This window comes from Anomaloglossus baeobatrachus, chromosome 4 (genome assembly GCF_048569485.1).
Source record: "Anomaloglossus baeobatrachus isolate aAnoBae1 chromosome 4, aAnoBae1.hap1, whole genome shotgun sequence".
Taxonomy (NCBI): domain Eukaryota; kingdom Metazoa; phylum Chordata; class Amphibia; order Anura; family Aromobatidae; genus Anomaloglossus; species Anomaloglossus baeobatrachus.
The window spans coordinates 575,201,840-575,216,758 of NC_134356.1; the positions used below are offsets into that span (position 1 = coordinate 575,201,840).

General features: G+C 46.2%; 1 protein-coding gene across 2 annotated transcripts in view; it reads right to left on the bottom strand.

The window, feature by feature from the left end:
• Positions 1-272: 272 nt before the first annotated feature.
• The window catches only part of RASGRF1 (Ras protein specific guanine nucleotide releasing factor 1), a 162,521-nt gene continuing 147,874 nt past the window's right edge, over positions 273-14,919 (bottom strand). For both annotated transcript variants that reach the window (XM_075346106.1, XM_075346105.1), the window contains exons 22-27: positions 8,478-8,562; positions 7,999-8,196; positions 6,317-6,396; positions 5,516-5,633; positions 4,663-4,731; positions 273-1,441 (exon numbers count right to left, since the gene is read on the bottom strand). In XM_075346106.1, coding sequence (XP_075202221.1) covers positions 1,349-1,441; positions 4,663-4,731; positions 5,516-5,633; positions 6,317-6,396; positions 7,999-8,196; positions 8,478-8,562 — 643 coding nt within the window. In that variant the 3' untranslated portion in view covers positions 273-1,348. The remainder of the gene's footprint in view (positions 1,442-4,662; positions 4,732-5,515; positions 5,634-6,316; positions 6,397-7,998; positions 8,197-8,477; positions 8,563-14,919) is intronic.

Sequence of the window (14,919 nt, forward strand, 5' to 3'; positions counted from 1 at the left end):
ACAGGGTCACTTTAAGTAATTATTTGACCCTTGCAAGTGGCCAGAATATGTTTTGCCCACTGTATATCTAGAAAGCCTAGAATAATAGAGGCGCACTATACTTGCAGATCACGCACACATGACGTGTAGTTATCAGTAGAGTGGACGTCAGCGGCCCCACTCACCACTCAAGTGGAGCAGGATACCCCTTTAATAACAGACGTATGTCAAACTTTCTGACCATAGAGTCTAACGCAGTTTTACAGATCTCAATAAACAAGCTCAATTAGTGGTAACCCTGAGATAAAAGATTTATTAGCGAGAGGTAATCAGGAAACACTTTATAGTACAAAAAATAAAGAAAACAAAATGTAGCTGCAAATTTTTGTCAACACTCACTGTTGGACCTCCCCGACAGATTAATATGACCATTCTGTGGACGCTCTACCTATACCACCATCAAACCTTCCCTTTACAGAGCTGAGCCAATTCCATATGCAGCCACTGCCATAAGCCGTCTGCTGTAGCTCGCTAGCTTGCAATGATGCTCTGATAGTAAAGCACTGGAATTCGCAGCCATTATATCAGCCACAGGACCAGCCCACTATATCCGCTGCTAAACTGCAGGCTGTTATACCACTTATCTGGATAATTTGTGTAATTTTGTTCTCTGTTGCAGCCATGGACAGATACTACTGCTCAACGTCAACAAGACAAAGCTGGAGTAGAGTCCAAGATTTGCAAAGCTGCTGCAATCTGCTGGACATGTGCCATTTGAAGGCTTGAGAGACCAGTCATTTCATGGAGCTGGTTCTGTACTGCAGAGCTGCGCTCACATTGCTATCATGAAAGTGCCCTCTTTAGTTGCAGGATAATATCTCATTTCATTTCTCCATGATGGAGAATAATAAATGAACCCTTTCTTTTCTTTAGTTCAATACTGAAACCTCCCTTTTAAAAACACACAGAGCCATGAACCTCTCCATTCAAGCATGGTGGTGGAAGTGGAGACCACTGGTTTGGTGGTGAGATGCTGCACATCGACATGTTGCTTTATTCTTAAATTTACAGTCAATAGGAGGCGGCAGCAACGTTTCAGTCATTGCCAGCCCTGCACATGTGCACTAGGCCGGTGCTCCTGGAGAGAGGTATCTCCGTCTCCACCCTGGTCACTCTTTCTAGGGGTGTCTTTGGGGAACATTGGGTGTGAGGGCATTGTGGGGCCTCCATTAGGAGCAGCTAGGTGTTTGGGATGGATGGAGACACAGACATCTCTGCCCCTGCATGGTGACCCCTGCATAAAAGGATCCGGCGAGAGGCGTGGGGGGTCTGTACAATATGATACAGGCAGATGAAATGTAGCAAAATTTCAAGTGGGGAGTTTGGGCTCCAGCCGGAGAGAAGCTTCATAAAGACCTTCTTCATCCAGCACTCCTGTGGTGTCCAAGAGGTACTGTGTAACCTGTAAGATACCAAACACTTCATGGTTAGATGTGTACAGTTACATCTCAGGTACTGAACCCTATAAAATATTGTGTTAAAGAGAACCTGTTAAGTCCAATATGCACCCAGAACCACAAGCAGTTCTGGGTGCATATTTCTAATCCCTGCCTAACTGTCCCTATATCTAGTAGCATAGATAAAGAAATCTTTAAAAAAAAGTATTTCTAAAAATTCTTTATGATATGCTAATGAGTGCAGGGACTAGTCACAAGGGTGTTAGTTCCCCCAACTAGTCAGCCCTCTTAACATGCCCACAGGGGCGTGCTAGTGTACTATTCAATGACCACTGTCCAGCGTCATCAGCGGTGATGTGCGTACCTGTGTCACTTGTCAGCGCCTCAGACACTGGGTTTAGGGTTAGTGTGCATGATCATAAGTCCTGGCACGTCCAGACATGCGCACTAGACCTCTCTAAAGCTGGGATGCGTACATCCGCCTACATAGTGTGCATGACTGGAAGTGCCGGGACTTCTGATCATGTGCACTGACCCTAAAGCCGGCGTCTGAAGCGGTGACAATGGTCACGCGTCACTACCGATAACGCTGGGCAATGGGCATTGAATAGCATGTTAGCATGCCCCTGTGGGCGTGTTAACATGTTAAGAGGGCAGACTAATTGGGGGAACTAATACCTGTGCGAATTGTCCCTACACTCATTAGCAAGGGTGTTAGCTCCCCCAACTAGTCAGCCCTCTTAACATGCCTACAGGGGCGTGCTAGTGTACTATTCAATGCCCACTGTCCAGCGTCATCAGCGGTGATGTGCGTACCTGTGTCAGTTGTCAGTGCCTCAGACACCGGGTTTAGGGTTAAGCCTGCTTTACACGTTGCAATTTCGCATACGATATTGTATGCGATTTGCAACGCCCCCATCGTATGTGCGGCACGTTCAATTTGTTGAACGTGCCGCACAAACGATTAAACCCCGTCACACGTACTTAACTGTCCATACGACCTCGCTGTGGGCGGCGAATGTCCACTTCCTGGAGTGGGAGGGACGTTCGACGTCACAGCGACGTCACGCGGCAGCCGGCCAATAGAAGCGGAGGGGCGGAGATGAGCGGGACGTAAACATCCCGCCCACCTCTTTCCTTCCGCATTGTGGGCTGGGAGCCGCAGGACGCTGGTAAGATCTGTTCATCGTTCCCGGGGTGTCACACACTGCAATGTGTGCTACCCCAGGTACGATGAACAATCTGATGTGCAATTCTAGAGAAAGGTACGATGTATATGCGTTGAACGTTTTAACGTTCAATCGCAATTGCACGTACCTGTCACACACTGCAATGTAACTTACGATGCCGGATGTGCGTCACTTACGACGTGACCCCGCTGACACATTGTAAGATACATTGCAGTGTGTAAAGCAGGCTTTAGGGCGGCTTTGCACGTTGCAACATCGCATGTGCGATGTCGGTGGGGTGAAATCGAAAGTGACGCACATGTGGCGTCACTTTCGACATCGTTGTGTGTAAATTCTAGATAATAGGATAAACGAGCGCAAAAGCGTCGTTATCGTATCATCGTTGCAAGCTCCGACTTTTCCATAATTTTGCTGCAGCGATGGTACGATGCTGTTCCTCGTTCCTGCGGCAGCACACATCGCTGTGTGTTACGCCGCAGGAGCAAGGAACTTCACCTTACCTGCCGCCGGCAGCTCTACGGAAGGAAGGAGGTGGGCGGGATGTTTACATCCTGCTCATCTCCGCCCCTCCGCCGCTATTGGCCGCCTGCCGTGTGACGTCGCTATGATGCCGCTTGACCCGCCCCCTTAGGAAGGAGGCGGGTCGCCGGCCAGAGCGACGGTCGCAGGGCAGGTGAGTGCATGTGAAGCTGGCGTAGTGATAATGTTCGCTACGCCAGCTATCACAAGATATCGTACCTGTGACGGGGGAGGGGACTATCGCATGCAACATCGCAGCATCGGCTTGCGATGTCGCAATGTGCAAAGCCCGCCTTAGTGTGCATGATTAGAAGTCCTGGCACTTCCGGTCATGTGCACTAGGCCTCTCAAAAGCTGGGATGCGTATATCCGGCTTCATAGTGCGCATGACTGGAAGTGCCGGGATTTCTGATCATGTGAACTGACCCTAAACCCGGCGTCTGAAGTGGTGACAACGGACACAGATACACGCATCACTACCGATAACGCTGGACAGTGGGCATTGAATAACATGTTAGGAGGGCGGACTAATCGGGGGAACTAATGCCTGTGCGAATTGTCCCTGCGCTCATTAGCATATCATGAAGTATCTTTAGAAATATTTTTTGTAAAAATCTCTTTATCTATGCTACTATATACAGGGACAGTTAGGCAGGGATTAGCAATATACTCAGAACTGCTCGTGGTTCTGGGTGCATATTGCACCTGACAGGTTCCCTTTAATCATTCTATAGCCATAAAAACCTGCACTTTTGTCTCTCTAGGAGATAATCCACCATCGGAGATTTCTGCGAGCGGATCTTTCAAACCTCCCCACTAAGGGCGGCTTTGCACGTTGCGACATTGCACGTGCGATGTCGGTGGGGTCAAATCGAAAGTGACGCACATCCGGCGTCGCAGTCGATATCGCAACGTGCAAATCCTTTTTGATACGATGAACGAGCGCAAAAGCGTCGTTATCGTATCATCGCTGCAGCCTCCGACATTTCCATAATGCCGGTGCAGCGACAGGTGCGATGTTGTTCCTTGCTCCTGCGGCAACATACATCGCTGTGTGTGAAGCCGCAGGAGCGAGGAACTTCACCTTACCTGCCGCCGGCTGCAATGAGAAGGACGGAGGTGGGCGGGATGTTTACATCCTGCTCATCTCCGCCCCTCCACTTCAATTGGCCACCTGCCGTGTGACGTCGCTGTGACGCCGCACGACCCGCCCCATTAGGAAGGAGGCGGGTCGCCGGCCAGAGGGACGTCGCACGGCAGGTATGTGCGTGTGAAACTGCCGTAGCGATAATAATCGCTACGGCAGCTTTCACTAGATATTGCACGTGCGACGGGGGCGGGACTATCGCTGCAGCATTGGTAACACATTGTTACCGATGTCGCAGCGTGCAAAGCCCGCCTAAAAACATGTGAACAATCTATTGAGACAAGCATTATTTGGAATGGGGATGTCAGGAGAGCCAGCGGTCAGAGACACATCTGTATGGCTAGGTTATTGCTGTGGCTGGCTTACTTACCTTAGGCTGGTGCTCTATTTTGTAGGACGTCTGCTGAAACTGTCTTATCTCCCGAATTATATGTGAAATCTGAAGTTAAATATAAATCATTGAATTAAGCAGAATTAAGAAAATAGCGATAATTGGAGGAATGTGTGTCTACTAGGACTTATCCCCTGTGAAAACCCTTCCTTTGTTGTACTACATGTTGCTTCTGTTGTACCTAAAAAGCATTTAGCATGATATGTAAACTATGCTGCTCGGTGCGTCTTAGGGATGGTCAGGAAATTTGGTGCAGCGGTCAGACCCCTCAATTAAAATGAACCGCCGCTTCTATATGATTTACAGCACGCACTTGGCGAAAGCAAGTGTTGCCTAAATTAACAATCAGGAGCCGGCGTCCATGGTCGCAGCCTGTTCTCTCTGTTGTGTCACTGCGATCCTCCACTCTGAAAATCGTATCAGAGGATCGAGCGGTCACAGCAGAGGTTCGTGAGCACATATAAATTGTGTGCGGGCACACCGGAGGATTCTTTTCATGCAGCATCCGCTATAGCCAATCTAGCGCTGTCAATCTACAGCGGGATCTAATGATTCAAGAGAATCGAGGAGGCTGAACAATGCACGAAATCTCTTGGCCATGTCCGGGGTACATAGCAAACCAAATGCTTTTTCTGCACAAAAAGGCAGCTTTTACTACAAGGTAGGGTTTTTATACGGGATAAGTCCCTTATAGGACTAGTTTAAACAGTCATTTTAGGTTGACAGTTTCTTTAAGGATTAAGACAAAAATGTATCAACATTTCCTTCATACGAAACAAATATTCATTACTTCATAGACCTTATATGCTGTGTTTCTGTATATATAGCTCACCATCCTCATCTTTGAGAAATTGACCAGGCCGTCCTCTGTGTAATTCGGGGTTCCTTCCTCTATAAATGCCAAATCTGTCAGATACATGCCCAGGTATGGCACACAAGGAGGATCACAGCTGGTGGCAGAAGAGAAAGCCAGGTAAGATCTGCTTCTCTGTGCAGTTTTAATATAGCAACAAGACAGCAGGGGGTGAAATTCTGAAGGTCTTAGGCTAGTTTCACACATCCAACATTTCACCGGATTGCTGGATCCGGCACACTCCAGTACAGTGTTAATACTGTACAATGGCATCGCGTCAAGCTCCGGTCACATGACAGCATATGACCGGAGGTTGCCGCGATGCCATTGTACTGTACTACACTGTACTGGAGTGTGCCGCATCCGGCGAAATGCCGGATGTCTGAAACTAGCCTAAGCAGCTCACGGAAAGCTGGTACGAGGGCCTATCACTGTTTACAAATGATGAAGGGTGAAACCGGAACTGGCAGTGCTTCAAGTGTATCAGAAATTTTAGAAAACATGTGAAAAGTCATAGAGACATCGCAGACGTTCTACTGAGTCTGTCTTCTGAGCGCTTCTGCTCCTTTGTTTTACTGATCGGTGAGGATATTGGCACCTGGACCCCACCAATCAAACCTTCTCAAGTATCCGTGGCATTTCTTGCTTTTTGACAGTTCGGTTACACTTTATTAAAAGTTATACTATGAAAGGTCTTTTGTAATGCACGTAAATCCCACAGTTGTTACACCGATGTTTCTCCCACGTGAACATGCAATACTTAAGAAATAAAAAGCTTACTTCTTCAAGGCCTCTCTGAGATTCTTAAATCGCCCTTCTGAAGACACCAACTTCTGAAGTCGGTCAATTAAGGTCTTTGTCTAAAATAAATAATCAGGGTTCAGAATTAAAGTAAATAAATTACACAGTTACATAGGTTGAAGAAAGATCTAGGTCCATCTAGTTCAATCTTCATCCACCAATTCTACATTTTGTTACTAAATCATTTATAACAATAATATGACAATGTTGCGTAGTGAGCTAATCATCCAGCCCTTTTTTTAAAAAAGTTGTTATAGTATCTGCCATTACTACCTCTTGTGGTAGGACATTCCACAGTCTGACCGCTCTAACTGTAAAGAACCCTTTCCTATTTAGCTGAGGGAATCACCTATCTTCCACTCACAGTGTATGCCCCCTGGTCCTTAGTATTGTCTTTGGAAGGAATAAGTCATGTGCCAGTCCTTTATATTGTGAATTAAAATTTCAGTCTGGTTGAGCGCTAATGAATGGGCTGCCAGCTTTGTGGATGATTTGTTTTATTATTAATAGTAATAAAAAGGATAAACTCCTGTTTTATACAACGCGTTTCAGCAAAGTCTCTGTTGCTTTCCTCAGGTATCAGAGCTGCTTTGAGGAACAGGACCTGCCAGGCAAAATTTGAACCACTCCAACCTGAAGGACGGAGGATCGCACAGGAGCTCCAGGATCTAAGGTGCCGGAGAATCCTAGGAGCCAGCAGCGATTCCTAACTCGGATCCACAATTTTTATTAATAACTCCAGCCCACGGGTGCTTCTCATATGCGCTACCCTTTTCCTTTTCCAGTCCTTTATATTGATCACACATATATTTATACATATAAATGAGATCTCCTCTGAGACGTCTTTTTTTTCTAAGCTAAACAAATCCAACTTTTCTTATCATATGTGAGGCCTTTCATTCCTTGTAGTAGTCTAGTTGCCGCCTTTGAACTAACTCTAACTTCTGAATATCCTCTTTAAAATGTGGAGCCCAAAACTGGATCCCCTATTCCAGATGTGGCCTTACAAGTAATTTATAGATGGGTAACAATATGTTGGGATCACGGGATCTAGTTTATCTTTTTTTTACACACCCTAAAATCTTGTTTGCTTTTGCAGCTGCTGCCTGACATTGAGAAATTATTATATTTGCCACAAATTCATTACACAAAGTTAATATATTCCAGTATTGAATTTAGATACCTACAGAACCACGAAGAATTATACAAAACAATCGTGTCTAAGTAAAAGTTCTGTGGCCCAATGGTCTATATTTTTTGTTAATTTATAATTGTGAAAAAACAACCTTTAGGGCTAATTGCCTGATACGGCACTGGCTATGGAGAGGTCGGGTGTTTACTAGTAAGAGAAATGCCGAGATAGACATCAACAAAGCTTAGTGTTACTAGGGAAAAAAAAAATCTTCACAAACATAGGCCTATATTTACGTGTCCTGGCATTATCGACTTTTTGACCTTCCCACTGGCAGCCATGACAGAGGACATACCTTGTTGATTTCCCCCCTCTTGACCCACAATTTGGAGAAGTCTAGTGACTAATTTTCTGACATCTCAGAATTTCAGTGGTCCCAGTTTTGCCTTCAAGCTCTCCACTGAATTGTAAATGCTGGAACCAATTTTAACAATTTTACACCATGCTGGACTGAATTTCACTGTGTTACCTGTTTGGACACTTTGATCCAGGTCCTCTTGAGCCGGAATATAGCGCTCCGATTCAGTGATGAAGTGATCTCCAGAACAGCGTTATAATTGTGTAGACACCGGCAAATATCGGCCACTGCCACCCACTTCTCAATGGTACACCCACGGATGGCTGGCTCTTCACTCCGCAGGATCTCAGTGGCAATCAGGTTACTCATCTGACACATCCAAATACATGGTTAGTATATTATTAAAACTCGCAGCTTCTCATATTAGGTATACATTACAGCTTATCATGGAGGATAAGTCAGTACTATAAGAACAGAGCTCCAGATTGGCACAAGAGAACTATCTATACTGCGGATTTGCCATTGAGTCCTAGCCATTGTAACAATTCTGGGCAGGTTACAAGAGTATATGGAAGGGGACAATATTTATTCCGTATTAAAGCTATTAACTATATACATAAACTGCATTTTATGCATACGAAATATATTACATGATTGAAGTGTTTGCTTGTGCCCATGATGTAGGGTGTCCTCTCGTTCTTGTCGGCTTTCATCCAGCCTTGACCAAAAAATTCCCTATAGGAAAAACCCCAGATAAAGGATTAGGACAAGAATACATATACTGTAATTCGTAGAACTGATTACATAGGAAACTATATAAGTACATGAAATAATGGATCATGACCGCTCACCAGTAAAATGGAAACTTTTAGTATTTTCTAATATAATATGATAATGTACAAGTAACATGTATAACAGCCATACCAAGAGAGATGTCTCATAGACAACTATGTACAGCGAGACACTCCGCACTCTCAAGACTCGCTACTCTGATGGTGATATTTTTTATAAGGAAGGAAGGATTTTATAATGATAGAATGGAATATCTTCTTAGGGCTCGTTCACACAACCGTATATTTGGTGCGAGTGCTACCCATGAAAAAAAATGGACAGCAGTCAGACCAAGGTTATTCAATGGGGCAGATTGTGGGAACTGGAAAGACAAAAGGCGCAGGTGGGGTAAATGAAGTTAGGTGGAGTCTCACTCATCTGAGGTAGTTGTGAGAGTCAGAACTAGTATATGCGCATGGATGGAGAGATTCTGGCTGCAGCAGTCCCTATAGCAGATGAACAGGATCACTTATGGAAATGAAAGGATTAACACTGCGCTGCCATCCCGGAACAAAACCTCAAAGGTAAATTGAAGGTCAAAAGTAATATTTATTGGGGGGCGTGGCCTGCTTGCTAATGGCACCGGTCACCTAGCTGCTGAGCTCCAGCCACCTCGACTCCTAACCGGCTCACTGCGGCTCACCAGTGGCACCAATCTCTCTGCACACGGGGGGAAAGTGCTGCGGAGGTACCCAGGAACGTGGCATGCCAAGGGGAAAGTCCCAGAAGAAGCCGTCCCCGGCGAAAGTTACAGACTTCTTCTCCAGCACGGGAAGAGGGAAAATGGCAGCAGCATCCTCCTCCACAGCTTCCTCACGCTCATCCAGGAGGGGATCCACAGCAGGCCCAGACTTGGACACAGACGCTGCAGATATACCGCTTACCAAAGGTACCATGCAGAAACTGCTCAGTGCCCTCCGCTCATCACTGCAGCAGGATTGGAAAGATATGGTGGCTGAGCTGAGGGGAGATATCACTGCCATAGGCAGTCGCACAGCACACATTGAAACTAAAATGCAGGAGCTGACAAAGTCACACAATAGCGTCATTGATGCCAATGCAGCACTGGAGGAACAAGTGCAAAAGCTCCATACCAAGGTCTTGGATTTAGAGGACAGGTCCCGCAGAAACAACATAAGAATCAGAGGAATTCCAGAGGCCATACCAGACAAGGGGCTGCAGAGCTTTCTAGGCTCCTTGCTGCAGGAGCTGCTCCCAGACCTGTCTGCAACTGATTTCCTGGTGGACAGAATACACAGAGTCCCTAAGCCTAAATCCCTCAGTGCTGATGCCCCCCGGGACACTTTGGCTCGCCTGCACTTTTACAAGACCAAAGAAGCCCTGCTGCAAGCCCTGAGAAGGAGGCCGCCTCTGTCTGAGCAATTCCAGCACCTGTCCATTTTTCCGGATCTGTCTGCAGGAACCCTGGCAAAAAGGAGGGAATTTGCCCCTTATACCAAAATTCTCAGGGATGAAGCTATATCCTATAAATGGGGTTTCCCTGTAAAGATCCTGCTTTTCCGTGCAGGAAACACCCACGTCTGCCATTCCCCACAACAGTTGGCAAAGCTCCTATCCTCATGGAACATGGCAAATCTCCCGGCCAGATCTCCAAGAGCCACAGGATCATCCCAAAGGGATAAAGTGAATGAAGATTGGTCCGTCGCGTGAGTTATGTGATATGTCTGAGTCGCGGCTGAGACTTAGTTGCTACTTTTAAGGTCCGCTGGTTCTGTTCAACCAGGACCCTGAGCCCCCATGGCGGTACATTTCCACCATACCGCAGGCCCCCTTTTTGGGCTTTTTTCTATGTGGACTGATGCTCCCTACATCAGTAATGTTAGTGATGTTAATGTTGTCAGTGTTACCTCTTTCCTGCCTAACCTTCCTTTCTCCCCCCGCAGCTCTAGGCAAGGGATTTTTTTTCATGTACAATGGTACTGAACTGTATGTCTATAAATGTTAGGGGCCTGAACTCGCCGGCCAAGAGATCCATGTTTTGGCGGGAAGTGGTTAAATCCAAATGTGACGTGATTTGTGGTCAAGAGTCTCATCTCCTCCAGGGGGACTCGCACAGGTTAAATAATGCTAAATTTCCTTTCATACTGCTGGCTTGTGGGAAAAAAAAAAAGGCTGGAGTATTCATTTGTGTAAAAAATACTGTTGCGTTCACACTACATTCCCAACATTTAGACCCTGAAGGTAGATACGCCATTATTAATTGCTCCATAAATGGATCTAAGTATACTATTGCAACCCTTTACGCCCCCAACTCTGGTCAGATCAGCTTTCTGCGGAGGTTTCTTTCCAAGCTTTCATCTGTTACAGAGGGTAAGCAAATAATCTGCGGGGATTTTAACATGTTAATGTCCAGCACTCTGGATTGCTCCAATACTGCTGTAAAGAGGAAGGAAATGAGCACAATAATTTCAGAAAGGCATCTCCATGATATATGGAGATACCAACATGCAAATGAGAGGGACTACACATTCTTCTCACCTCGGTTCACCTCATACAGCAGATTGGACTACTTTCTGGTTGAAAGCTCACTTATTATGGATTGCTCAGATTCAAAAATTGGACTTATAGCTTGGTCGGACCATGCCCCCATATACCTGACAGTCCAGGAGCAAAGCCGCACGCCCGTTTTTACCCGGTGGCGCATGAATGACTCCCTCCTGGCCTGTAGACAAATCTCTGAGGAGTTGCAGGCCGACCTCGCAGAGTTTTTTAAATTTAATGACAACAAGGAGGTGATAGAGGAAACGCTATGGTCTGCACACAAGGCCTTTATTAGGGGGTCATTCATCAAAATTGCCACTAGGGAGAAAAGGAGGCGTCAGGCAACTTCCAAAGCTCTACTGTCCCACATAGCGCTTTTAGAAGCCCACAATAAATCTGCCCCAAACATGTCAACATCTGACGAACTCAGGAAACTAAGAACACAGCTCCGCCAATTGCTGATGGTAGACTATGAGAAAAATTTAAGATCCCTCAAACAGCGGTACTATATGATGGGTGACAGGGCGGGTGCCTTACTAGCCAGGAGGGTTAAAAAACGAGAAATGCAAAGCAAAATTGAATACCTCGTGACGGGTTCTAATGCCACAATACGCAACCCAACGGAAATAGCCAATGCATTCGCTGATTTTTATCAGTCTCTCTACAACCTTAAAAATGACCCCAATGCCCCAAAGCCTACCCAATCGGCAATTAATTCCTTCTTAAACAATATTAATCTTCCTCGGTTATCTACAGTACATCTAGAGCAACTAAATTCCCCTTTCTCCCTGGAAGAGGTTCGCCAGGCGGTGATCACAGCCAAAAGAAATTCAGCTCCAGGCCCAGACGGCCTCACTAACTCCTATTATAGGCAATTCACTGAAACCCTGTCTCCTTTCCTCCTGAGACTTTTCTCCTCTTGGCGAGCCACAGCAGATATTTCACCAAATAATCTAGAGGCCATTATAACTACCCTGCCAAAGCCAGGAAAACCCCCTACATCACCAGGAAACTTCAGGCCAATATCCCTCCTAAACTGCGACTTAAAATTGTACGCCAAAATAATCTCAGCTAGAATACATAAAGTCCTTCCATCACTGATTTCCCCGGATCAAGTGGGGTTTGTGGCGGGGAGGCAGGCGAAAGATGGGACGAGACGTATGCTGGACCTGATTGCGGTGGCTGAGGGGAGGAAAATCCCCAGTGTATTCCTGTCCTTGGACGCAGAGAAGGCGTTTGACAGGGTGCACTGGGGATATCTGAAATCTGTACTGGCCAAGTTTGGATTTGAAGGCCCCATACTTACCGCCATAATGGCACTATACTCCAACCCTAACGCCAAAGTTCTGGCATCCGGATTTATATCTCGGAGTTTTGAATTATCCAATGGGACACGCCAGGGGTGTCCGCTCTCCCCTATCATCTATGCCCTTGCTATAGAGCCTCTGGCGCAGACTATCCGTGAATGCCCTCGGATCTCGGGGATTCGAGTGGGGAGTACAAACCATGTGATTAGTCTATATGCGGATGATGTGATTTTATCCTGCACTAATGTAGAGGTGTCCCTAAAACACGTAATGGAGATCCTGTCCTCCTTCGCTCAAGTCTCGTATTACAAGCTTAATATTACCAAGTCCTTAATTTTTCCGCTCTTCCTGCCCGCCTCAACTAGAGCCACTCTTTCTCATCTTTACCCTTTCAAATGGGAAGACGAGGGTATCCCCTACCTGGGTATTATACTGGCCCCGCTACACTCCGTGATCCGGAAAAATCTGCTGACCCTGCACACCTCACTGGATAGAGAACTTACTCGCCTTTCTCTTCTCCCGCTCTCTTGGGTGGCGAGAATGCAGACCTTTAAAATGATCTGCCTCCCAAAAATTATCTACTTACTTCGGTGCCTGCCCCTAACAATTCCGCAACGGTATCTCACCAAAATTCATTCGCTAATGAGTAAATTTATATGGGCTGGGAAAAAACCTAGAATAGCCCTGAGATGCATGCATGCCCCGTTAAGTGGTGGAGGAATGGGTATTCCTAATATTCTAACATACCACAGAGCCGCTATCCTGGAACCGGCTCGAGATTGGTGGAGGAATGATTCAGACTTAAGATGGTTACAGATTGAGTACACCTGGGCACAGGTCCACTCCCCTAAACAATTCATAGACTCCCTGCTCCTAACCCCTTCGCCCCCCGGCGATCTTCTACCCACCACAGCAGCTCTAAAGAAAGCTTGGTCCTTGTGGAGCAAGCCAGTGTCACATGCTTTAGGTCCCAGCATTCCCCTTAGATCGCTAGAAGCCTTCATTCCGAACTTGAATCTTGCCGCCTGGACACGTGGAGGTCCAATCACCCTAGCAGATCTCTATAGAGAAGGCGTCCTACTCCCGTACTCAGAAATGTGTGATAAATTTAACCTTCCCCGACATAGTCTATTCCAGTTTTTTCAAATACGTCACTTTCTTCAGTCCGCTCCTCATCTCCCGGCTCCCACGACAGCTGACCACGCCTCAATTAAAAAATTCTTTCAAAATAGCAAAATCAAAGGCCTTTCATATATCCATAATATGCTAAACTCCCCACAACCGGACAAACAATTGCCGTATATGCTCAAATGGGAAAAAGATCTAGCTTCTCCGCTTCCGCCGCAAGAATGGTTCGCGGCCTCAAAATGGATCCACAAGTTCTCTTCTTGTCTCAATCATAGAGAGCAATTAAAAAAGGTTCATCTGAGGTGGTACAACTCCCCTACTAAACTGGCTTCTTTTTCCCCACATGTGTCACCACTGTGCTGGAGGGGCTGCAACCACAGGGGCACCTTATGTCATATGTGGTGGTTTTGCCCTAAGTTATCTAACTTCTGGCAGGAGGTGTTCAATCTAATCCATGAGGTTACTAGTCTCCGCCTTTCTCCAAACCCAACCTTAGCGGTGCTACACATTGGCTTAGATGGGATCCCGGATCTTTTAAAAAACATCATTTCTCACATTCTCATAGCTGGCAGGTACTGTGTGGCATACAAGTGGAGGTCGGTGAGCCCCCCTACAAAAAGAGATCTAATTGAGAGGATCAACCTACACTGGCTATACGAAACCAACTTGGCCCCCAACCTAGAGAAGAGAACGGTGAGACTTAAACAATGGCACCCGTGGGCCACTTCCCTTTATGCAACGGCCCTCCCCCAGATACCGACACCTACACCATAAATAAATTGATTATGCCTAAGAATGTCTTGTAGAGCTGCTTCCCCCACCCCCTCTCTTTCCCCCCTCCCTCCCTGCTCCTATGTTCAGGTTGTTGTTGTAAGGGGTATTTAATGTCCCAGATTGATATTCTGATAATGGCTTGAGGCTATTCCACCTCTTGCTACTCAATGCTCCTGTTCTTGATGTTGTTGTATGAGAAGTTTGTATTTTTCTGAAAACTCAATAAAAACCTTTATGATAAAAAAAAAAAAAGTAATATTTATTCTACACGTTTCGAAGCAGGAAAGCTCCTTCTTCAGGAATAAATCACAAATGACTCCTGAAGAAGGAGCTTTCCAGCTCCGAAACACGTCGAATAAAAATCACTTTCTTCATCGTTCCTATGGGAGACCCAGACCATGGGTGTATAGCTTCTGCCTCCGGAGGACACACAAAGTACTACACTAAAAAGTGTAGCCCCTCCCTCTGAGCATATACACCCCCTGGATAACCAAATATAGCCAGTTCAATGCTTTGTGTTCAGGAGGCACACATCCACACATGCATTCTC